This window comes from Mauremys mutica, chromosome 10 (genome assembly GCF_020497125.1).
Source record: "Mauremys mutica isolate MM-2020 ecotype Southern chromosome 10, ASM2049712v1, whole genome shotgun sequence".
Classification (NCBI taxonomy): Eukaryota; Metazoa; Chordata; order Testudines; family Geoemydidae; genus Mauremys; species Mauremys mutica.
The window spans coordinates 27,192,919-27,218,756 of NC_059081.1; the positions used below are offsets into that span (position 1 = coordinate 27,192,919).

Below are 25,838 nucleotides of genomic sequence, written 5' to 3' on the forward strand. Positions count from 1 at the left end.
GAATCTATCATAAATACTCAACATGATGGCATAAAGCAGAGCAGAACACAGGCATTTTTTGGAATGGTCTTATCCAACAAAATGAGAATGCTAACTTTTTGGATTCTTTACCTTTTAGCAAAGAATTGAAGTTAGTTGCCAATACTGAACAAAGTATAAAATCCACATTCAGACACACTATCCCTTTTTGTGATCATTCTTAATTGCAGAGTGTATATATATATATATGGAGAAGTATAAAAACCACTAGTCTTAAGAGATTTCAATTTATAAAGAAATGGTGCACCAATTATTTGGTGAAGGTTAGAGCAGTACAGAGAACAAAGGAAAAGCAGTTGTGACATGTCAACAATCTCAACATTAGTACTATTCTCAGTACACCGAGATTCAGTGTTATTCACTTTTTCTTGGAACAGATTTCGGTTAACCTAAACTTGAGGTATAAATATACACAAATATGTACAGTACACAGAGGAAAATATTTTTGTATCTGTAGCACATTTCAACACGTTTTTAAAATACTGGAAAGTCAATACCTATGCCACTGATTTGCTTGCTAATTTACTGGAATAATGAGGCCAACACCTTCAACTAGGAGGGTTATATTGGAATATAAAATGTAAAGTTAAAAATTCCTCTCTCTCACTTCATACTCACCACACATAGTCCTGAGTGGCTTTATCTTGAGAAGAACGTCAACCGCAGTTTTTAAACCTATCTTCAGAGTAAACTAATGGGAAAATAAACTAGAGCTTTCATCTTCATCTGTTTTCAAAGAGGTGGTCTTAATATATGTGTGTAGAAAATAAAGTTGAAATCGGTTTATTATAAATACATCTAACCCATTCATTTTGCAGGTTACCATAGGTACAGGTAACTAAGGTATCCATAGGTACAGCACTTTTGTATGCAATGTCGGTGCAAAGAGGTCATTAAAAATCATCTGATTTTAAGTCTTGACATCATCCATTCAAGTCCTTGGCACAATCTGTAAATAAAAATTAAAATATGTATTTTTGCATAAAAAACTAACTATAAATATTCTGTCATGGTAACTTTAGTCAGAACTCAGACACCATGTGCTTGTGAAAGTCTTGCAACCTTAACATTTCAATCTACACAACAGTAAAAGTAAGACTGTAAACTTCTAACAACCCCTTAACAATGTGTCTAGGCTTGGAAGGATTAGATTTTTAAATTGGTAAATGTTGACAAATGATTTCACCATACATACACAAACCAATGAAAAATATCATCAATAATAATAAAAATGTATGGATATTCAAAGAAAGAAAAATGCTACTTGAACTTAGAGTTTGATTTATGGATGTTTTCTTTGTATATTTTGATGTGCTATTGGTGATTTGTGTTTTAATGGTTATACAGCTTTAACCATTAAAACTTTTTGAATCTCAGCATCAACTATCATTAAATAATTACTGCCTGACCCCCCCATAATTCACTGCAACTGTGAACTCTTAAAAATCGATAGAAATAGAAAAAAAATCTTAAAAATAAACATTGATGATATCCCTCAAAATGATAAAGTAAAAAATTGAATTCTGCCAAGCCTAAATATGCCCCCACAGTGACCTGATATGACCACATCTAGGGTCAGGTCAGTCTCTGTACCCATCTGAACCATCACTACTCTGCTGACTTCCAAGAGTATCAGATAGGTTGTGGGTTTATATGTTAACAAGAAACTAGATTACTGAGCCAACTTAAATTCCATCTGAGCTAGACATGACTATACAACCTAAAAGAGAACGGTAATGGAGCCTTTCAGGATACCACTACAATTCTCCCAAATAACCTCCAATATGAATGCACTCAATTGACATTATATTCAAAAAGAGCATTTAAAATTTGACAATTTTAAAATGTATCACTTTGGAGACTTAGCATTAAAATTTGTCTTCAAGTCACCTTGGTCTCTCTCTCTTTTATTTTGCTTATTTCAGTGACAATACCAGAAAAATAGATAAAGGTTTCTTAACTCCCTGGTTCACATAAGCAAGCATATGTTCTCTGTAACAGACATAGCTGCTTTTCATTGTAACCTGCCACATAACTGCCACTGCTGTGTGCTTTAACAAAGACAAGTGAGGTGAGTTACACCTTTTAAAAAGCTAAACAACCCATACACGTAATGAACAGTATCTCTTCACAGTACATGACAGTTATTTCCCAGTGGTACTACATCTCTGGGGCAGGTTTTAGTTTTTCCTTGAATGTTCTGTATGTTGCTGAATTTAATACAGGGCCCTAAGAAGAATTCATGTTTAAAAGGATATCCTTTTTAATGTTGCCTTGAGAGTCAGGTCTCAGAATGCACAGGTGTGCTAGGGGATGTATGTCAAACAACAGACTATGTATACCACGATACAGGTACCAAAATTATTCAGAAAGTATTCCCAAGAAGAATTCTTACCCCTCGCCAGTTAGAGCACAGCATGCTTGGATATGCCACTGGTGATCTTTAACTGAAGTTAGTTTCAGAAACTGGGATATTTCAGCTATCGTCATGCACTCTTTAACATCTTGTTTGTTAGCAAAAATAAGCAAACCTGCTTTCTTTAAATCCTACAGAGGAAGAGAGAGAAAAGTTTAGAGGATTAATTATTTGTCTATTAGGATTTCACTGATTTCTCAGAGTCAAATTAGGTATATGCCATCATGTGCCAGCAATGCCCCTCTGCCATGTACATTGGCCAAACCAGACAGTCTCTACACAAAAGAATAAATGGACACAAATCTGACATCAGGAATCATAACATTCAAAAACCAGTGGGAGAACACTTCAACCTCTCTAACCACTCAGTGACTGACTTGAAGGTGGCAATTTTGCAACAACAACAAGAAAAAAAACAACTTCAAAAACAGACTCCAAAGAGAGACTGAACTCGAATTAATATACAAATTAGATACAATTAACTTAGGTTTAAACAGAGACTGGGAATGGTTGGGTCATTACACTAATTGAATCTATTTCCCCAGGTTAAGTTCTCCTCACACCTTCTATGGGTCATCTCGATTATCACTTCAAAGGTTTTTTTTCTCCTGCTGCTGATAGCTCATCTCAATTGATTGGCCTCTGACAATTGGTATGGCTACTTCCACTTTTCATGTTCTCTGTATGTATAAATATCTTCTGTCTGTGTGTTCCATTCTATGCATCTGAAGAAGTGAGCTGTAGCCCACGAAAGCTTATGCTGAAATAAATTTGTTAGTCTCTAAGGTGCCACAAGTACTCCTGTTCTTTTTATGATATTGAAAACATTTGTGCTTGCATCTTTCACTTAAGTGCCAACACACATTCTGCTTTTAGAATTCTGAAAAGGTTTCAAAATCCATAATGAAAACATGTTGCCTGTGTTTCTAAGTATAACTGAAACTTACAAAATATAAGAGCAACTGCTAGTCTATCAGTTTCTGATTGGCAATGGAAACATTTGACATTTTGTTTACAGAGTTTTTTCCACCTTTAAAATCTATTATAGATCCACAGTGGATCACCAGTTCATTCAAGGGCTCATGGACAAGGTGCATTATCTGCACTAGCATTTCACACAAAAAAAACCATCATGTCTACACAGCATTTTGGAGTGAGCCTCCCACCCAGCGTCAAACTCAGGCTAGCAAGGTTCACACTAGTGCTCTAAAAAAATAGCAGTAGACAGCGTTTTGAAGTTGCAGTTCAGGCTGGAGCTTGGGGTCTCAAGACCATACCACTCCCGAGGCTTCAGAGCCCAAGCTCCAGCCCATGCAGATAGGGGCCACATCTTGAAAGAAATTTTTCCTGAATCACCTCATCTGGCCTTCAAAACAACCTTCCAACTTCATCATCCTAAGCAAGCCCCCCATAGATTCCCAACTGAAAGCAGCACCAGACCCTTCTAACACAGATAAGTGTTAACTACTTATGCTAAACCATCTGTTCCACCTTGTATTTAGCTGTGACAATGAGTACCTTTTCTAGACCTGAAGGCCTGTGAAAACTTAAAAGCTTGTCTCTCTCACCAACAGAATGTTGGCTCAATAAAAGCTATTGCTTCACCCACCTTGTTTCTCTAATACCCTGGAACCAACACAGCTACAACAACACTGCAAACAGATGTTAATTATGTCAGACGTTGAGTTAACAAAGTCATATAGTCACTACTGGATTGATGCTCCTAAAGCAAAAAAAACTGTCTGATAATTGTGACAAGCCAATGAAGCTGACATTGTTTAAAGTTCTAGTTTTCCCTCAAAATTTGTATAAGCAATACTAAAGCTTCCTTATTTAACTACAAATTAAACATTATACAACCACTACATATTCTAAACGCAACAGACTAGATACTGCAGAAGTTGCAGATTGTAGCATGCAATTTCATCACGGTATATAACTGATATAGTGCATTTTGGATCAAGCAGCCGCTGAACCTCATGACAACTGTTTCACTGATGTTGCATTTAAACTCAAATAGCAAGCTAATATGGAGCAAGGAGCACTGGCCTCATAATAAATTCTACCATATGTCACGAGACATCTGACTTCTTCCTTCTCATAGTGAAAACGGCTCTCCCACTCCTCCTCCCCCAATTTCCTTTTTGAAGTCATATTCTTGCCTAAAAGTATTGCATGAAAACCAGTTAGTAAACACCTGATGCAATAGCAAAACTTTTGAGTTTTGCCTTGCATTTGATAGGCACCTAATATTACATTTAGTTCTTCTCAAAGAACTAAGTTACCTCTCTTCTGGCTTTCACCCACAATCACACCATCGGTCATAAACAAATAGATGATAGATTAATCTGTCAGAGTTAAATACTGAAATCTCATTTGTGGACTACCAAATAGAGGTCAAAGTTAAAGGAAGAACTATAGAAATATTTAAGAGCAAACAAGAGCAGAATACCATGAGCACTTACAATGACATTTTGGTTTTTGGATGAAATATTTTTCCCTCCCCCCCCTCTACTAATAGAGGACATTTAGTTATAAAAATATCGTAGTGCTGATCTTCAGCATGGCCTATATTGTGCCACCCGATTACTTTGTACACATTTCTGCATTTTTATGTGGCTATATTTCATCTTATTACTCCACATTAATGCCAGTTTTACATTTAGTAAACCTAAAACCTTAAATATAATCAGAAATTTAAATTTATTAAATTAAAAATTTTCAACACAAATTGGAACCACTTACAAGAGAAAACAGGTAAATGAACCTCAGTTATATCAGACTTTAAGTAACTACATATCCTTAGTAGAAAGGCTGCCATCCTGTAGTGTGTGGGCAGACTGCTGCATCACTGCAGAGCCTCAATGATACTTCATGCAGGTGCAGCTGTCTGCCAATCTGATACACAATGAGGGATCATGGCCTAATACTCTATTAGCCTATCATACAACAAAAGACCACCTGGCCACTAATCTTAACATGTAGTGCCTGGGAAGATCCAACTTTTTAAGAAACATTCATCTTTTATAAATTCCATGAGGTGTGAGGGAAAAAGGTACCATGGGGAGAATAAAAGCCTTTAACTCGAATATTAAAGTTTTAATAGAACATGACACATGTACAGTACAATTTCAGGCCTGAAAATAACTGTTTTTAAAAGGACATTGTTAATTTGCAAGTCACATTTCCACCTGAAGTGTTTGTACCTATTAATTCTACAAGTAATCACTAAAGTTACTACTATACATGAAAGAGATTAGAGGAAAATTTGGTTTTATTCTTACCAGTTCTTTTTATTCTTTTTTTTAAACTTTGTGCATTTATCAATGATGTGAGTATAGACAGTTCCTAATGCACTGCCTTCCTTAAGCCCTAAAAGGTTTTTGATCCATTTCACCTCTTCTGCTATTACTGGTAAGCAACTGACTATACTGACTGAAAGGGGAGGCAGAGGTTCTAGACAGGTTTGGTGTTGTTACTCTCAGCCTGCCCAAAAGACTCTCCTAAACATAGAGTTGTTTATTCTGCTAACATTAAGCATTTACGGATTTTTATTATCCAAATGCTATATAAGAAAGTATATATTTTAATTGATTAAATTACAACAAAATCAAATTGACAGTATTCCCTTAAGCAAGTAGCAATGCAGTAGAACCTCAGAGCTACAAACACCAGAGTTACAAACGGACTGGTCAACCACACACCTCATTTGGAACCAGAAGTACACAATCAGGCAGCAGAGATAGAAAAAAAAGCAAATATAATACAGTACTGTGTTAAACTACTAACAAAATAAAGGGACAGTTTAAAAAAAATTTTTTAGACAAGGAAAGGAAACTGTTTCCATGGTTGTTTCATTTAAGATGGTTAAAAGCAGCATTTTTCTTCTGCACAGAAGTTTCAAAGCTGTATTAAGTCAATGTTCAGTTGTAAACGTTTGAAAGAACTATAACATTTTGTTCAGTTATGAACATTTCAGAGTTATGAACAACCTCCATTCCCAAGGTGTTCATATCTGAGGTTCATATGTAATCTGCTATGATCTCTTGAGGTTGCTGGGTATCACCTCAATTTGTCATATAGGGAAGAGAGACGTGAAACAGCTTGACTAAGGCCAAACATGACTCAGTGGCAGGATTAATAGCATCTGAATCATTTGTGGTATTTTCATTTAGAAATATTATATTGGTCTCATTTGTCTCCTTTATCAAAGTTTTCTTCTGTGGTTTCACTAGAGAAAGATATACACTGTTTTTGTTTAGTCAATTATCACATATGAATTATTTAATTATCTTTCTAGGGCTTCAATATTTACCCACAGCCTTGTAAGTTGTTTTAATGTTTTCTGTCAATTTTATTCTTTTAATTCAGTTTCAGTACTCAAAATATTCCCAATATTTTAGAAAGAATCAGATTACTCAATTTTATTTTTTGAGTCAGCTCACAGAAAACCTCTCCAAGTCTAAGTATCATCTTTTGGTTATGTTTTGTTAAGTAAAACAACAAGACTAAGCTATTTGTTGCACAGAAGGAAGCTTGAGTTATTCAACATGGAAAACAATTCTGACCCCATTCAAAAAAAAAAAAAAAGTGGGAGGGAATGGGGAAGGAACTGAGTAATGGAAACCTTTTCTGTTTCTCTACACTCCTCTGCTTGCAGCAGCCAAGACTTCTGAAGTGATAGATCAGTGTTCTGGCTGTTCTCTGCTAGCGATAGATAGATATAAAAATAAAAAGATGGAACCCCTAATCAAGGTGTGGGGACAGGACCCTGGTATTTTCCAGCAGCCATGGATGGGTTCATATAAGTGCTGCCCTTGGACTTTGGGATACCCTCCACCCTGCTCTGTATCTACTTCCAGACAGGAGGTTTAGTCATCCAACTAATAGTTATGTGCTTTCCAAGTCAGGCATTCAGAATTCTGTCATACACTACAGACATACATTTTCTTGAATTTACTTTACTGTATAGAAGAGAGTCACTTTTTCTGCACAATGTTGTGATCTTAAAAAAAAATTTCTTAAAATAGTTATATTTTTTTTATCAAGATCTTTTTCAGTCAAACTTGTACATCTCTCAGAAATTAAACCTTTTGTTCCAGCTTGCTCCTGGGACAATTCCTCAAATGTAGTTAAAGGTCTAGATAAGCCATCCTGTATCCAGATTTCACAATAAAATGTTTGACTTATAAAAACTGAAAACACAGGATCTTTATACTATTTACATTATTACATATTTCTCGGTAGAATTTCAAGTCAGGACCCAGGAACAGCTATCTAAATCTGAGTAATCTCAGCTCTTACCCACAATAAATAATCACTTATATTTCCTAGGGATAAATTCGTGATTATTAATGGAAGTAGCTAAGGGAAAGGACATCGGTGTCAGGAATGAAGTTGGTCCAAAGCAGAATTTGAACAAAGAAACTGATCTGGAAGAGAGGATCTCCATATGGGAAAGAGGATATACACCTTTACCTCGATATAACGCTGTCCTTGGGAGCCAAAAAAATCTTACCGTGTTACAGGTGAAACCGTGTTATATTGAACTTGCTTTGATCCACCGAAGTGTGCAGCTCCACCCCTCCAGAGCACGGCTTTACCGCGTTATATCCAAATTCGTGTTATATCGGGTGGCGTTATATCGAGGTAGTGGTGTACATCTTCATTTTGTGTAGTTAAAAGAAAATTGTTATACAATATAGATGGATCTTAACTGGAGTCAGATGCCATCATATCTTTGATAGTAGGGAGGTGCTCTGTTAGAGGGGTTGCAGGGAAAGGGGAATATATTTGCACATGTGGTGGTTGTATCCAGAAATTAGACAGTTTGGGAGGACATCATTAGAGAGATTCATCTATGACAAAATATCAGCTTCCTAGAGAACTCTAGTGCTCTGGCAGAGGATACACATTTTCCAACAGAATGACAAATTAATTTATTTTTCACTGTTAGCAGGAAGAATTAGTATTGCACATTATTGGAAAAATATGATTTCTTATGAAATTGTGGTACAGTAAAATATGGACTGTCCTTGTAAAGGAAAAATCTTTCCTAACAAGTATGTAGCCAAGAGAAGGGCTAAAAAGAGGACTGGTATTTAGAAATCTCAGCTCCCTTTTTAGCATATTCAGAAGAGGGCTTCCCAACTGACATGCCACAAACATTAGCCAGATTTATTTTAATATTAATTTGATCTTGAATAAGCAATGTATGATGTAGCATGTTAATGTTTTATTGTAAGTTTGCCTTAATAAAAAGTTTTTTAAAAAAAAGTTATGTTGTAGTAGGGAAACGAGAGAGGAAAAACAAAAAGAAGAGTCAGACTTGTTTTTTGTAAATATATTTACAAATAGCCAAGCATGTTAGGTAAATAATACATTTGCATGCTATTTATTTGTGAGAAAGAGAGTTGTAAATATTCACCAAAAATGTTAAAAACAACCAAGACTCACCTCATGTGCTAACATTTTATAAAGTTCTTCTTTAGTTACAGAAATTCTCTCTCTGTCTGTGCTGTCCACAACAACGATGACAAACTTTAAAGGGTAAAAAATGATCAGTAAACAAATATATAGTGTGCAGACTCTTAAACAAGTTTAGTAGATATGCACTCTGGGTCATAAGCAAACTGTTAACTTCCTCCCTCATAGGTAGGGCCCTACTAAATTCACAGCCATGAAAACCACGTCATGGACCATGAAATCTGGTCTTTGCGTGCTTTTACCCTATATTATACAGATTTCAAGGGGGAGACCAAAGTTTCTCAAATTGGGGGTCCTGACCCAAAAGGGAGTTGCAGGAAGTCAAGGTTATTTTAGGGAGGTTTCAGTATTGCCACCCTTAATTCTGTGCTGCCTTCAGAGCTGGGTGGCTGGAGAGCAGCAGCTGTGGGCTGGGCGCCCAGCTCTGAAAGCGGCACCCCACCAGCAGCAGAGCAGAAGTAAGGGTGGCAATACCATACCATGCCATCCTCAGTTCTGCGCTGCTGCCTTCAGAGCTAGGTGGCCGGAGAGTGGCGGCTGCTGACAAACGGCCCAGCTCTGCAGGCAGCAGCGAGAAGTAAGGGTGGCAATACCATACTCTGTCGTCCTTCCTTCTGTGGCAGCCCTGCCTTCAGAGCCTGGCTCCTGGTGAGCAGCCTCCGCTGTTCAGGTGCCCAACTCTGAAGGCAGCGCCGCCGTCTGCAGCAGCGCAGAAGTAAGGGTAGGAATATCACAACCGCCATTCCACAACCCCCCATAATTCCCTTTTGGGTCAGGACCCCTACAATTACAACACCATGAAATTTCAGTTTTAAGTAGCTGAAATCATGAAATTTGTTTTTTTTTAAATCCTAGGACCGTGAAATTGACCAAAATGGACTGTGAATTTGGTAGAGCCCTACTCATATGCACAATTCTGTCCAGAAATCAATGGTTTGTTGATAATTCTAGTATTAAAACATTTGTAATTTATGTTTAAGTTTGTATACTAATAAATTTGGCATGCAAAATTCTTGATTTTATTTAAGTCCTCTTTAAATTGTTTATTTCTACAATTCAGGAAGCCTGCTCTGTTATCATGGTTTTGGATTTCACTTTTGCTCATTTTAACTGAACAACTGTTTCTTACGTTTCTGTAAGCATTTAGGGTGAAATCCTGGTCCCACGGACTTCAAGGAGGTCAGGATTTCATCCTTAATCAACTACAATTTTAGGGTTAGATTTTCAGTGGCACAGAGACACCCAATTCCCATTGACTGTAATATGATATACTCTTACAAAAAGAAAAGCACACTCAATCGCTGAATTCCTTCCCCCACCTGCCCTGCTATTTTTCAATGAAATGACTAGCAATTATTTTAAAAGGGAAAGTGGGTAGCCTGTGCTACGGTCACACAAATGCCCTCCCCAACACCTATGTCAAGTAAAAGCATGCAGTTGGAAGACAGGAAATCTAGAGTTACATGTACATCTGAATCACTTGAAAATGGCCAAACAGTTACAGTTTTTATGATGATTAAATCATTTTTCAGAAGCTAAGTTTCTACATTATTTGGTCCAGGGGCAGAGTACAGAACATTTAGCACTGAAGGAAAACATGTTGGGAGGAACGGACAATCTTGACAATGCAGCAAAGGTTCCAATTTAACTACATATAGTTTCTGATATCACCAATTATGTACTTTTCTTAGTTAAAGATGCATGAATATTGGTGATGTATATGTTGAAAGAGTTCAGTGTGGGTTTTGTGCCTGATTAAGATTGTCTGTGAAAAGCATAAGGGGAATTTTCACGAGATTATTCTTTTTTAAAAAGGGTACATTACATGGAAAAGTTCTTACTTTTTTGATCGTTAGTTTCTGGCTCATGAAATTATACTGTTTTGTTATGTAGCTTATGGAATATATAGGTGTGAACTGGAACAGCATGCTAAGGAGAGGACATACAAATTGAAATACAAGCATCCAGAATGTCTACAAGTGCTACAGTAATATTTGAAATGGAGTAAGATATAAACTTTAGTTAACCAAACTGCCTCTTGGATTATTCATAAAGATGTTATTTTAATTCTTTTTAAGAACAGATCTTCCAATAGGGAATAAACTCTTACCTCTGTGTTTGTATAATAAGTATTCCATGAAGATCGAAGAGACTCTTGCCCTCCAATATCCCACATTAGAAAACGTGTGTTATTAACCACTATCTCTTCTACATTGCTGCCTATCGTAGGAGAGGTATGCACCACTTCATTCATAGAACTACAAAAGGAAAAGAATGACAGATCAAAAACTGCATATGCAATATTGACAAACGTCAACTGTATTTGGAGAGGCACTGTCACACATACTAGACCACAAAATTGGCCCATCCAAAAACTAAAATGGACAGTTGTCTCAGACTGGAAGACTCATCTGCAGAATTGTGGTAGGCATTCCTTGATGCAAGAGAAGGGGTGGGGTGAAGAAAAGAAACAGCAGATGAATGATTTACTGTTTGACTTCCAGTGAACAAACCTGCACTATCAGTAACTATAAAACTAGGGCTTGTCTACACTACCTGCCAGATTAGACCTGTCTACACTACCTGCCGATGAGCGCTCTCCCGTTGACTCTGGTACTCCATCAGAATAAGAAGCACAAGCGGAGTCAACTGGAGAGCATCAGATACCGCGGTATGTAGATCTAAGTATGTCAACTTCATGTACCTGAAGTTGCGAATCTTAGATCGACCCCGCGCAGTAGTGTAGACAAGCCCTCAGAGAGCACTTCTTTTTTTATTCTGTTTTAAAGGCTTCCACTGCTTAAGGATGGGTAGAAAAAAGTCAATTCCCCGCCCCCCAATGAAACTTGGCACCCTGTAGCTCAATCTGAGAGAGAATAATTATTCTACCCCAACTCTGAAATAAAAAGAATGTTGCTAAACCACTCGATTTATAAGGATTGCTGGAGAAAAAAAAGTTAAAAAAACAAGACAACCCCAGCCCAATATACTATATCAGTTCTCCTCCTCCCTTTGCCTAAACCTGCCCCCATAAGTCAAAAACCACTTAAGTTAAAAAAGAAAATGTTCTGAGGAAAAAACAAGATATTTTAAAATACTGTTTTAAATCTACTCAGTACATCAACTGATAGACTTTGTTGCCATGACAACCAAAGTAACACATTAGAAGCAGTATCCATGAGTATCCAATGGAGGGATTCAAAGTAAATGAAATGTATTGCAGTACTGCCCACACAAACATTTTCAAGGAAAATGAAGCATTTTCAAGAACTTGCTTATGACTGCTATTGTTTCCATAAACTGACCAGTGCACTTGACAAAAATAAAAAGACTGTCTAAAGTTTTCCAATTTCTTCTAAGTCTTCGGTTGCGCGGAGAGAGATTTGAGTCTTGAAACACTAGAACATTATTTGAATAGAATCCAGCAGTAGTATTCTGGGAAAGAATCCCCACTGCCCAGTGGTATAGCAGCACGTAATAAGTGATTTCATCATAACATACATTTTTAAGGAAGATGAAATAAGGGCAGGGACAGAACAGAAGGATTAGAAGGAGTACAGCAAGAGCTAGAAGGGAATAAAGAAAATGACAGAGCAAGACACCTTTGGTTGAAATTCATATTTAAAACTAAATTTAAAAAAAACAGGACATACTCAAGTCATATATTATGTATATTTAGATATACTCTCTTTACTAATTACACACATTTTTAGAATTAGGGAAATTGATTTTACTTTTCATAATGTATGGGGGTTTTGCATTTTTTTCTGTCTGAACAATGATAATAACTGAGTCAGTTATTTTCTGGCTTTTATTGTGCTAATGTACTTTGAGGTTGCAAATACTGCATGGGCTTTGAGTTTCAAACAAAACAACATTAAAAGAGTTATAAATACATCTATTTTGAACAAAATCCAAAAACATAAGCTTATGGTGTAACCTAGACAACAACAGGGATTGAGTCAAAAGAGTTTTCATAGAATATCAGGGTGGGGAGGGACCTCAGGAGGTCATCTAGTCCAACTCCCTGCTCAAAGCAAGATCAATCCCCAACTAAATCAGTTTTCAAAATACTGAGGTGCTAACTGTGAAAAGATACGTTTCAGAGTAGCAGCCGTTTTAGTCTGTATCCGCAAAAAGAACAGGAGTACTTGTGGCACCTTAGCGACTAACAAATTTATTTGAGCATAAGCTTTTGTGGGCTACAGCCCACTTCTTCGGATGCATAGAATGGAACATATAGTGAGGACACACACACACACACAGAAAAGGTGGGAGTTCGAGTGGGAGTTGTTTGAGAGGCCAATTAAGTAAGAGAAAAAAAGTGAGAAGATATGACTCCCTATTTAAAAACAAACAAACAACAACAAAAAACCCTGTAACATGGATTGGTTGACCAAACTACCTCTAATCTTCAACACAAACAGCTTTTACTAACATGGATCTTACCCCAGGGCCCCATTGCTGGCTGACTTTTAGGCATTAGGTAGTAACAACACTTCCACAAAAATGTACGAATCTCAGGAACTTTCTGCATACTGGTCGTCCCAGACATCACAGTGGTTACATATTATAAATGCCATTAAGGTCCTGAATTCTGACCAGCAAACAGCCATAGCTTGTTATGGTGTATTGATATTTATGACACCGTTCATTAAATATAAGTAGCTCCGAACCCTGCTGATGGGCCAGAATCAGATGCTTTCTGACCAGTCAGACAACAGGATTTCCCCATATCATTTTTATGTATGAAACGATCACCACCTATGCTCAGTGTGCTGCTCTTAAACAGAGGTGAGGAAACAAAGGGGGTTAATGAAAAGTCAGAGCAAGCTGCAGAGTGGATTTCTCAAAAATACATTAATATTTTTTGCCAGCAAATTCATAGTATGTACTTACAACTGGTAAAGGATGGTTGTTTTTCCTGCATTATCCAGACCAACAATGATTACTTTGTGCTCTGAAATAAAAATTTCATTGGTAAGTCACAGTTACCACTTGTAGCTAATAACACTTTAGGGCTTTTCAGAAAAAAAGAGTTCACACTGGTGCTTGTTTTAAATTTAAAAAAAAAAGCACACGCATCAAAGCATGTTGTATATACATAGAGACACATGGTAACGTGAACTATCTATCACTGCTTTTGCTGTCTTCCCTCTATTTTTTGTAACACCTAGTTGTTGAGTCTTCTCTTAACTAAATTAAGTCCTTCAGACAGGGACTGTATTACTATACATTTGTATAGCACACAGCACAATTGGGCCTTGATCATTTTTTTGGAGCCTCTTAGAAGCAAATTCATTTTGAAACCAAATGCCAACCTCAACCAACTATTTATATTCATTCAGCATCTCTTATTTCCTATTTACCAAAATGCAAATTGAAGAAGTGGTATTGTTGGGAGCTACTTACCATGGGCTAAAGTACACAACTTTACTCAGTTTTATTGACTTCAAAGAGAATGCACATGTGAGTAAGGGCTCATCAGTGTGAGCAAGGGTATTCTTTTGCCCAAGTGGTCCACAAACATGCTAAAATTCAAGCCACTGAAGTATACCCAAACCTCAACCACAGCAGTAATTCCTCCCATTATGGCTGCATTTGTTCTATAATAGAGGGTCACGTAAGTGCCTTTTTGTTTTTAATCAATATTGTGTGGTTCTGAAGAGCTATTTTATTGCCCAGAGGGTATAAATTCAAATTTTAATTACTTGGCATAACTGCACAATATTGTAAAAAAATGGCTGATTACCTGACCCCCTGTAAGTAGGCGCTTCTGTTTCAGGTGTGATGTCGCCAGCATACTGGATGCTAGGAAATCACTTGGAGCAGAAGACCTGTAGTGGAGCTGGATATTGCAAGACCTTAAAGACAAAAAAGTGGGGTTTAAAAGTTTCTGTGCTGAATGGATAATGCTCTGACTATGGGGGCCACCATTCAGCATGTATGTATAAAGTTTTATAAATTCATTTGAAAAGCAACTTCAAAGGAGCTTACAAATTCTACTTACAGAAAAGTTAACATGCATTTTATGTGATATTAGAGATCTTTCAGAAGAAAGTGGCATTAGGAACAAAATATATTCTCTCTAAAATAAGCAGTTTTCATGACAGCTATTAAGACTTACTGACTGTCACTAATAAAACTTACATTAAGCAACAAGACCTGACAGAGCATACTCAGCAGTATGGTATGATGGTATGTATGTTATTGCAATTATAATATTGATGTTAAAAATAAGTTTTATAAATTTGGGGATGAGTGAAATATTTATGAGATACCATTTTTGGCTGCTATTTCCCTCCACCCAATGCTGCTCAGAATCTCAGTTACATATTAGTCATGGCTACCAGTGTCACTAATGCTCCCTACATAGTCCAGCTTTTTTTTTTTTAAACAACACACACAAATTGAAAGCCAAATACTGTAAATAAGGTTAAAAAATAAAAACAAGCCATGAAAAAGCCTGCTAATTAACAGAAAACTACTGTGGAACACAAGATATTCAGATAAAGGAAGGAAACGTTATGTGGCACCATAAGAAGTTGTATTTGGTTCATACTTAAATAATTCATCTCTTGGCCTCTTGATCTTCACAGAGCATTTTTTTCCTAAACGTAAAAACTAAACTAGGTTTTGTAGACTCAATAAGGCAAAAGTCACTACTACAAAGATGTAGAGAAACAACTTTACTAATACACCCAGAGCACGCTTGGTACAAAGAAGTTAATGATACGGCTTGAGCCGGCGCTTGCCTTTTAGGGAAAAATTACAATCAAATGTAACCTGAGCAGAAGAGGAACGGAGCGACCCAGTGCTGCTTTCTGACACTTTTCGCTCTTTTGTGAACGCAGCTGCAGTACGAGGAGTGACCCCTTCCGCTCGCCGCAAGCGCTTCTGAGTCCCAGCTGGGACACGAGAGCGCCTCCCGCTCGCTCGCTCTTGCGCCCTGGACGCCTCAGCACTTCGACAGGGAACCTGGACTCGGGACAGCCGGGCTCGGCCCCACGAGCCCAGCCTGCTGCGCTCCCGCTCCCGCTCCGGGCGGCGCCCTGATGATGCCGCAGGAGCGCTGGGTTCCACGGGGCACCTGCCCTGGGTGCGGGCGGCGAGCGTGACACGTAAACGGAGCGAGCCCGAGCTCAGAGCCGGCCTGCCGGGATCACTGCTCCCGGCACCGCCACAGCGGACCCCGGACCGCCTCCCCCGGGCCCCGCCCCCGCCGAGCCCCTCACCCTGGTGGTTGAACAGCCTCCAGATCCTGGTGAAGAGGATTCCCATCCTCGGGCGGCCCCGGCCCCGCGGCAGCGCCCGTCTCCTCTGGGCTCCGCGGCTGCTCGCCCTGCTGGGCCCAGGGCGGCTCAGTCCCGGCCCCTGTCCCGCGCTACGCGAGGAGGTGGCAGGCTGAGGCCGCGCCGGGCCCGCTGGGGCTGCGCACTCCTGGCCGGGCAGCCCCCGCTCACGGACATCGCCACTAGCCCAGCTCCCTTTCCCGATTCGCCTTCCCGACCGCGGCTTCAAGGGGGGAAATAAAACACAGCGAGTGGCTCCTCCAGGCCACCATCCACCCGAAGGGCCGAGCGAACGAGAGAGGGGCGTGACGCTATTAAAGGATCATTTGCATACCACGGCCCGCCCCCTAGTGGGCGAGTTCCGCGAATGGGAAGAGACGTTCACGTGACTCATTTTACCGTAGCGGCCCCAGGGTGCTGAACAAGCCGGCCTGCAGCCCGGGCAGCCTCGCTGGAGGCTGGGCCCTTGCGGGCGGGGCCGATCCAGGGCAATGGGCGTGTGGCCTCCGCCAGCCACAGGGCCGCATAGGGACCGCCCCTTACAGCACCCACACCCCGCCCCCCCAGCTCCTCGCCCCCCCAGCAGCGCCGCTGGGGCCGCCGTCCCCCATGCCTAGCGTCGCGCCTATCGGCGCTCGTGACCGCCTGCCGCCCTGGCAACCGCCATAACCGTCCCCTTCTAACCTCTGTAACTGCCCCATGTCCCCTGCCAACCGCCACGACTGCCTCTCCTCACTTCCTGCCACCTCGCTGTGCTTGCCCCAGACCACTGCCATGACTGTCCCTCACTCGCCCCCTACTAGCTGCTGCTGTGTCTACCCCTTGCTCCCTGCCAACCACCGCCATGCCATGAGTGCCCAAAACCACCAGTGCCATGCTGCAAAAAGCACCCAGTGTGACTGGACAAGAGAAAGGCAGTGTTGCCAACTCTTGATTGAATCAAGTCTTTCAGTGTTGGGGTGTTTTTCTTAAAGCCCAATTTTCTGGAGCGAGGTGATTACATGAGAATCTCAGTTTTCATTTTAAAGAAAATAAGTTTCCCAGCCCTCGTGGTTGTGGAAAGAATCTTGAAAATATGAACCCTAAGGGCTCAAAAAACAAGGTATATAAAAAGAATGTCAAATGCATTATCTTTAAAATATTATGATTTTTAAGCTGATCTGAAGATACTTAGGGGCCTAATGATTTTTGGATGTGTGTGGTTGGAAGTACTAGCTCTGTTTCTTGCTCTGAGTTACCACGGAACAATTGAAGAGTAAAATTCTAAAGGCTGGATTCTGATCAGGGTAGGGATAGAAATGAAACCCACTTGCTGCACTTACATGCTTTAAAAGTAATGATAATGTTTGTAAGTATGACCAGCAGCAATCTGCACTGACCGTGTAGGTATCTCAGGTAACTACACTCACATAAACATGTGACCATACCATTTGCCCCTAAGCTGTGACTTAGAATGCCTTTCTGCAGTTTCTGTTGGAGAGGGTACAACAATAATTCACTGTAAAACTGGAAGGATATAGCAAATGGGGTACTGCAGGGATCTAGCCTGGGTCCACTACTATTCAATATTTTCATTAATGACTTGGATGATGGAATACACAAAATGCATAAAATTTGCAAATGAAATCAAGCTGGGAGGAGTTACAAGCATTTAGGAGGACAGGAGCAGCATTCAAGATAGTCTTGATAAATTTGGAAAATTGGTCTGAAATCAATAAAGACAAGTGCAAAGTAGTACACTTAGGAAGGAAAAAATCAATGCATACATGCAAAACTGGAAATAATTGGCAAGGGAGCAGTACTGCAGAAAAGGATATGGGGATGATAGTGGATAACAAATGGAATATGAGTCAACAACATGATGCTGTTGCAAAAAAGGCAAATGGTATTCTGGGCTGTATCAGTGTCACATATACTCTGCTCAGCAGTGGTGAGGCCTCAGCTGGAGTACTGTACGGAGTACTGTACTATGTCCGGCTCTGGGCACCACACTTCAAGAAAGATGTGGACAAACTGGAGACTGTCCAGAGGACAGCAACAGATATCAAAGGTTTAGAAAACCTGACCTATGAGGAAATGTTGAAAGAACTGGGCATGTTAGTCTAGAGAAAAGAAGACTAAAGAGGTGGGAGGAGGGGTTATGACAATAGTTTTTAAATATATAAAAGGTTTTAAAGAGGATGGTGATCAATTTGTTCTCCATGTCCACCAAGCATAGAATAAGTAGTAATGGGTTTAATCTGCACCAAAGGAGATTTAGGGTCCAAGCACTGGCCCTAAGCACTGAAACAAGATTCTCAGGGAAGTCATGGAAGCCCTGTCACTGGTGGTCTTTAAGAACAGGTTAGATAAACATCTGGTAAGGATGGTCTACGTGTACTTAATCATTCCTCAGGGTGTAGTGAATGGACTAGATAATCTCTGGAAGTCCCTTCTACCCATACATTTCTATAATCCTATGAAATTGTCTGTATGAGTTATAGAGAGAGACAGAATATGCATAGACAACTTCCATCCTGTTCTCCCCATTGGCTGTGAGTTGCTTAGCAGCTCCAATGCATAAAACCTGCTAGAATTTGGCCCCAAAACTCTAATCCTGTTACACACGTGTGATTTTACACTTAGTAGTCTTTTTCACTTCAGTGGGATTACTGACTGCAATTATAAACATACATGTGTTTTTGACATTAGGGCCCAAATTTGTAAGACCACTCTGCAGTACTTGCATTGCATTCAGTTTAAGTAAATCTCATCTGTAAGTAGGTTTACATTTATAAAGTTACTAGGTATGGTAAACTATGAGCACACCATGAGTTCTCTGAAAAGGTCAGGATTTTTGTAAATTTACCATTACCAACTTACTGGAAGATATGAATAGGTGGGTAACATGAAAATCAAAAGTGGAACACAGTTTGTTTTTTAACTTCAGAAAGCATCTTTGCAATTCTCATTTAAAATAAAACCTCAAACTTTGATATCAGCTGGATGTTTACTGTAACTTACTGTAACTTTTGAGGTCGATCAAATGTTTATTCTACCACTTTTGAGCATGTATTTAAACCCTACTTATCTAGAGTTTAAAGTGGCCTCCATGATGTAAAGGTAAAGACCCTCATTCAAGCTGCCTGCATAATTTTTGCAATGTTTTTCTGATACCCTAAATATTTTTTAGTGCTATAACAGATTTTTATTAAAAGTGACTTGGAAATGTATGTCTTCATTACCAGCTGCATCGGCGGGCAGGAATCGATCCAGCAGGGATCGATTTATCACATTTAGTCTAGATGCGATAAATCGATCCCCAAGCACTCTCCCGTCGACTCCTGTACTCCAGCTCGGCGAGAGGCACAGGCAGAGTCGATGGGGAAGCAGCAGTAGTCGACTCACCACGGTGAAGACACCAGAGTAAGTTGATCTAAGTACGTTGACTTCAGCTATGTTATTCACATAGCTGAAGTTGCGTAATTTAGATTGCTCCCCCAGCCCCCCAGTGTAGACCAGGCCAAAGAACTTTAGAATCTCTTGAATGCCACAAAGAAACAGAGCGTACCATAGTGAATGTGTCAAGTTTTACATGACAAATGTGCCAATTGTCCCTCTTACTCTGGCTGTATTGGTTATTTAACAATTCTAAAATATATTCCAGACCACCTTCAACAAATGAAAAAAATTGCTGCACTTGTGTGATACAAGAGCAATTGCACTGGTTTCCTCCAGACCACTGAAAAGCACACACATCCAGTTGCTTTGCATGAAGCAATTTTTGTGCCTGCTAACACCGACCAACAATGTTGGAGACTCTTTAACATGGCATATATTTTCATTTCAGAGAAATGAAAGTTTTTCAAGATCAGTAGTCTCATTAAAATAAACTTTTTTGTGGGTGATTTTTAATGGATACAGAGCATTAAATGTGTGATACAGCATGATGATTTGACATTGTCCATCTCTAATGAGACACTAAAAACAGAAAATAATTTTATAGGTCATCTAAGGCAGGGGATTCTCAAACATTTTTACACCTTAATAGGATTTGTCTCACTGACTGCTGCCCAACCCAGTCTTCCAGTTACAATCCTGTTGGCATTGACACAATACCTTGTGGCAACTAGAAATATTGCTTACATGGAAGAGTAATAATAGGAAAACATCTAGGTACTTTAGCTATCTCTAATAAGTGTTGTGTCATTTTTGAAAACCCTAATCATAGTCTTCTTTTGCTTTGCATTTCCTCCTCCCATCTGTTCTGTTCCTATCCACATGCTTCTCTATCACTCGCTCTCTTTCTCACCTACTCCTCTGCTGCCTGGTACTCCTCTCCCACTGCACATGCTGCCTGGTCCCCCTGCATTGCCTCCCAATGGCTTTCCTGCTGCTTGATCTCCTTCTTCCTTGTATGCCTCGATCTTCCTTCCAGTACACTTCTGATGTGAACATTCCTTTCTCACTGGATGGAGGCTTTGGTCCAGATGATGGCTTCTGGTTCCTTTTTGAGGCTTCTGTTCCTGGGAGTGACTTCTGTTTTTCTCCTTCTCTTCTGATGCAGTGGTCACTCACTAGTGGAAGCAGCTCGGCTAACAGCTCCTTCTTATTTCCATCTTCTTCTACAGGTTTCCAGGATTTTCAAAGCAATGAAGGGGAAGAAGCCTGAACTGGCAGAGGGGATGGCTTAACTGGCTTAATAAATCTTTCCCATCTCTAGCATCTATTCTAGGATAATATGAAGAAATACAAAATAATATTTATATAATTTTGCACTTTACATCCCATTTCATAGCAGAATCTCACAGCACTTTATTAATCAACAAGCTCAGAGCACAACTCACATGTTTGCCTCTGGATCATGACTCATTTGTGCTGCTTAGTCAAACTGATTGAATTAAAAAAAAATTTTTAAACAAAAAAAAAAGAAACTGCATGTGCGTGTGTATAGAGTGTGTTATGTTTTTTGTTTACCTGTAACCTTGTTTCCAAACCTTTTTACTTGCTTTTATTGGAATGTTTAATCAAGCTTTGTTAAATAAACTTCAATTTGGTTTTACTAGAGACTTGTCTCAGTGCCTTGTGCTAAGGAGAGTGTTGAACTGAGCTGAAACCAGTTAACAGGGGGAGGAGCCAGTTAACATGGAGGCAGCAGATTGGTGTATGTTGTGGGTGTCCAGAAGAGGAGGGACTGGGCACTGTAATGAAATAAGATGGGGGCATGTAAATTGCTAGCCTGCAATTTACAGGGCTTGTGGTAGGATACTGGGCTGAGTGGGCTGTACACAGTGCTTGTGTTGCCTGCAGTTGGTAGTTATAGGTGAACGTCCCCCGGTGGGCACAGATGAGATTACCTCACACTTTAAGTGGTAGCGATTTACTCTGGACATTTTGGTTAACCCCGAAAAGTCAGCCCCACAATCTATTCTGTGGAGAAAGAAATCTTGCTCCCCAGTGGACCAATAGGGGAAGAACTCCACAAGGAGTTCTCACAGAGATTTCAGGGGTAGCATTAACAGTATTTTGGCTTTGCTCCGACTCCTCCCCACAGTCCTTCATACCACACATACTCTTCTGTAATTTGCTAATCTTGTGTATTGAACTAGCTTTGGGCTGTAACCTGATAGACCAGCACATCAAGGACTTAATCCAAAGCCCACTGCAGTCCATAGGAGTCTTTTCATTGACTTCAGTGGTCTTTGGATTAGGCCTTAAGTAGGAGTTTTTCACTAATGTATGGAATATAGAGACTGATTTTATAGTAAATTGCTGCATTTCTGGGTTGCAAGCATTGGGGGCCATATGTTCCTGAACAGTGCATCATTTCTCTCAGTTTCATTGATTATTAACTGTACATTATTTATATCAGGCAGAATGTTGAATCTGAAGTTAATGAAATCTTCAAACACGTTTAATTCCCACATAATTTTGAACATCTTCTGCTGTTCTTTGCTGATCATTTTGAGCATTTGTCCAACCTTTTGAAGGCTTGTCGCATACATTTAAAATTTTTGAGAATTAGAGCTGGTGTGTACAGTTCAAGAACAGACTTAAAAGACTAAAAGTCTTTAAACACTATGTTTAGATAGTTTTTCATTTATTGTAGAAAATTTTTTTTTAATGCAGTTCATTTTTATACATCTAAATTCCATAAAACAAATCCATAGAAATTAGGATATTGTACGCATGCGGTCTGCATTTTCTTTGTTAATGTTTCTGTTCACAAAAATAACACCACTTTTTTTTTTCCTTGAAAGCCACTAAAGCAGAGGGAGAGCAAAACATGCAACACTGTACACATTTGCATAGTATATTTTACCCAGCATGCCTTGTAGAATGCTACACATACAGTATCTATATAAGTAAAAATAGGAAGGGGCAAATCAGCAACAAAAAAAATATAAATTTGTACTCTTTTGGTTTAATAAAGGCAATAATTTTCTCTACCATAATTAGCCTGAACTGGCCTCCATTGATGTAAGAGGGAAAGCTCCCTGCAATGTCAGTGGAAACAGGTTTGGCCAATAATCAGAGACTGACTGGGAGGTAAATAGCCCAAGGTCCACCATGGTTCAGAGTTTGGATTATTGTTTTCACCACATTATTTTGCCATATCTATTTTTAGTGCACATTCAGAATTTTATTTGGCTTGATTCTCCTCCTACACTGGTATTACACTAATGCAACACCATTGACTTCACCAGTGTACATGGGAGAAGAATCATGCCTATTTCAAATGTATACATATTTTAGGCCTGAGCATGCATTCCTTGCATATATAAAGCTCCCGGTGATTTCACTGGAAGTTTTAGGTGGGCTAGTGGGGACCCTTTAGTAGCTTTTACATATTTCAACCCCTCTCCCCAATAGCATAATAGTATGCAATGGCAAAAATGCTTTTATAGCCCCAGGATGTCATTTTGTTTGAGATATTTTCATTTTCATTACAGACCTTGGACTACAAATATGATTAGTGGCATATTTGTCAGTCATTTATGCCAAAAATTATAAAGGAGCACTAATTAAGACCTTACTTATAGTCATATGATTTCAAAATTTGGGAGTAGAAATAAGAGAAATGAGAATAACAAATTTTCTAATTTTAAAAGACTGATTTTTTTTTTACTGAGTTAACATTGAAGAGGGATAAAATTTCATGGGAAAATCAAATTACATATGCAAATTGCAAGGCTGTAAAATAAATTGCTAGAGAAGTTTCAGGCAGCAAGTTAAAATGATGGAAAATGCAATAAATCCATTGAAACTGGATCAACAGCGTACCTACTTTTTCAAAAATGCAATGGCAAATGTAACATGGATTTCTTGTAAATTTGTGCTATTACAAATGTGCTTTTTTTCCTTGCTCTATTTTTTATATTATTGGCAAAAAATATATATATTATAATTTTGTACTGTACAATATAATTTCTTGCTACATTACTTTATTTTCTAGTAGTAATACAGAGTAGAAGTAATAACAAAGGGTTATTTTAGCAATAGAATGCTCTCTTTTTAATAATGTCCCAGAAAATATTTGTAAGGCATATGATAAACAGTATGCAACACTGTAGGCCAGAACTTGCAAATGCTTATTACTGAACTTAACATTAATAAGCCTGATGGTCAGCAGTAAGCATTTTCAGGATCCAGCCCTAGAAAGTACAAACAGTAGCTCATTGCTTAAAAATGGTAGTGGCAGTACCAAAAAGGCAAGTCTAGTGTGAAGCAGCACTAAGACCAAGCCAAAAGGTGTGAATAGTTGCTCTCACCGTGGCCACCATAATTTCAAAGGAAATAGCTACTAGATGTACCTAAAAAGAATTATAAACTCTTTAAGTTTATTATCATTATTATTTCTATCTTCTCCCAAAACACTTCACTTGGATCACAGGAATTGAAGAAAGGAGGAAGTTTCTCTAGAAGTATACATAAGCATATTCCACAAATCAGAAAAATATGTTTGCCTCTATTAATTATTACAAACTTTTGATCCTAGGTAAGTTTACAGCCCTTTGTCCAAATTCATTCATTTAGATACAGTATTTTCTCTGATATTATCAAAATGTACCATTCTTTTTCTATATAGCGTATGTTGGGCTTAAATAATCATAGAACAAGGCCAATATGGATGATTGCTCTTCAAAGGTTGTATTCCCTTTTGACAATAAGGTATAAAGATAGCAGGAGATAGCTTTCACCACATTTGGACTTGGCTAGGTAACTGTATTTTGTAGCCCCATTATTATCAGTTGAACTACTATTTAAAGGCATGAGAGATTACTGGAGCAAAATAGATTATAGCTGAATCCATTTATCCAAACTAATCGTGCAAGTTGGGAAACAACCAATTTTCTAACAATGGTTTTTTTTAAAATGGATCAGAGGAGTTTGCATAAATCCGATTCTACTGTACACAATTTTGCATCCAATTTTTCATTCACCAGTCAGGATGTGTACTCTGCTTTAAAAAAATTCAAGAACAACATGGAGTCACGGCCAGGTTTCATGACTGCTGAATCCAGAAATCAATATATGAGCATGGGATAAATTTAATTTATTCCTATATAAAGCAAATGGACTGATCAAATAGCCAATTGCCCTAGCTTACTCAAGTAACTATACAATAAGATATTGTGACTATTAAGTATGTGCTTCTGAGAATGATACATAGGAACATTAGTGAGGGCTGTGAACCCCAGGGAAGTTCAAAGAATGATGTGGAATTGAGACCAAGGTGAATTCTGAAGATTTGTCTGAAACTGAACTGAATTTGAAGTTATGGACCTGTGCACCCCTACAGTAACTACCATTATCTATAGAAGCAAGTAGCTTGTGGCACAGAAAAGAACTGCCATAAGCACTCACTCTCCAGTAGTTTCTTGTTCTTAACATTACTTTCCTCCCTACTTGCAATCTTTATTCTCACAAACACTAGCTTAAAAAGCAAGGAGCAAAGAAAGGATGAAACACCCAAACATCAGTTGTAAAAGGAGCTTTAAAACCTGGGGGAAAATACAGGGTATGTCTACACTACAAACCTAAGTCAACCTATATTAGGTCAACTTACAGTCATCACAGTAATTACTGCTGTGGTGCATGTCCCCACTAACCTTCTTAGGTCGGTGGTGCGTGTCCTCACCAGGAGCACTTCCACCAACCTAAGAGGGGCAGTGTGGGGGGCTGAGAGCCCAGTCTCTCAGCTCTGTTAGCAGCTCCCTGCCAGAAGCTTGGCTGCCCCACAATCTCCTGGGTTCTCCACAGACTCCCCCTTCCCTACTCCTTGTTTCCCTCCGGGAGCGGGGGGAAGCCACCCATGTCTTCTTGGTACCAGGGAGCAGAGTCCATCTGCCCTTCTTATCCCCCTGCTGCCCACTCCCTACTGGGAGTCAGGCAGGCTCCTCACAGGGAGCGGGTGGGGGGACACTTGGGCTTCTCACCCTGGCTCCCAGCTGGGAGCAGGGTCCAGCCGCCCAGCTCTCCAGAGGAGCAGAGGCTTTCTTGTCAGTTTCATGGCTCCTGCTGTGAAATTGACAAGACAGTGGATGTAGGGACACAATGTCTACACAGACAGGGCATCACCCTAATTACACGGACCGTATGCCTATGGTGGAGATGGAGTTATG

At 39.2% G+C, this 25,838-nt stretch overlaps 1 protein-coding gene across 2 annotated transcripts; it reads right to left on the bottom strand.

The window, feature by feature from the left end:
- Positions 1-806: 806 nt before the first annotated feature.
- Positions 807-16,527, bottom strand: ARL5A (ADP ribosylation factor like GTPase 5A). 2 transcript variants are annotated; one of them, XM_045032757.1, is made up of 6 exons: positions 16,177-16,527; positions 13,841-13,901; positions 11,052-11,199; positions 8,912-8,995; positions 2,435-2,586; positions 807-988 (listed from the first exon to the last, which is right to left on the bottom strand). In XM_045032757.1, exons 1-6 carry the CDS (start codon positions 16,220-16,222, stop codon positions 940-942), a joined length of 540 nt encoding a protein of 179 aa, XP_044888692.1. In that variant the 5' UTR covers positions 16,223-16,527; the 3' UTR covers positions 807-939. The 2 variants fall into 2 exon arrangements, with proteins under 2 accessions (XP_044888692.1, XP_044888693.1); XM_045032758.1 differs by lacking the exon at positions 16,177-16,527 and adding an exon at positions 14,694-14,782.
- Positions 16,528-25,838: the final 9,311 nt, after the last annotated feature.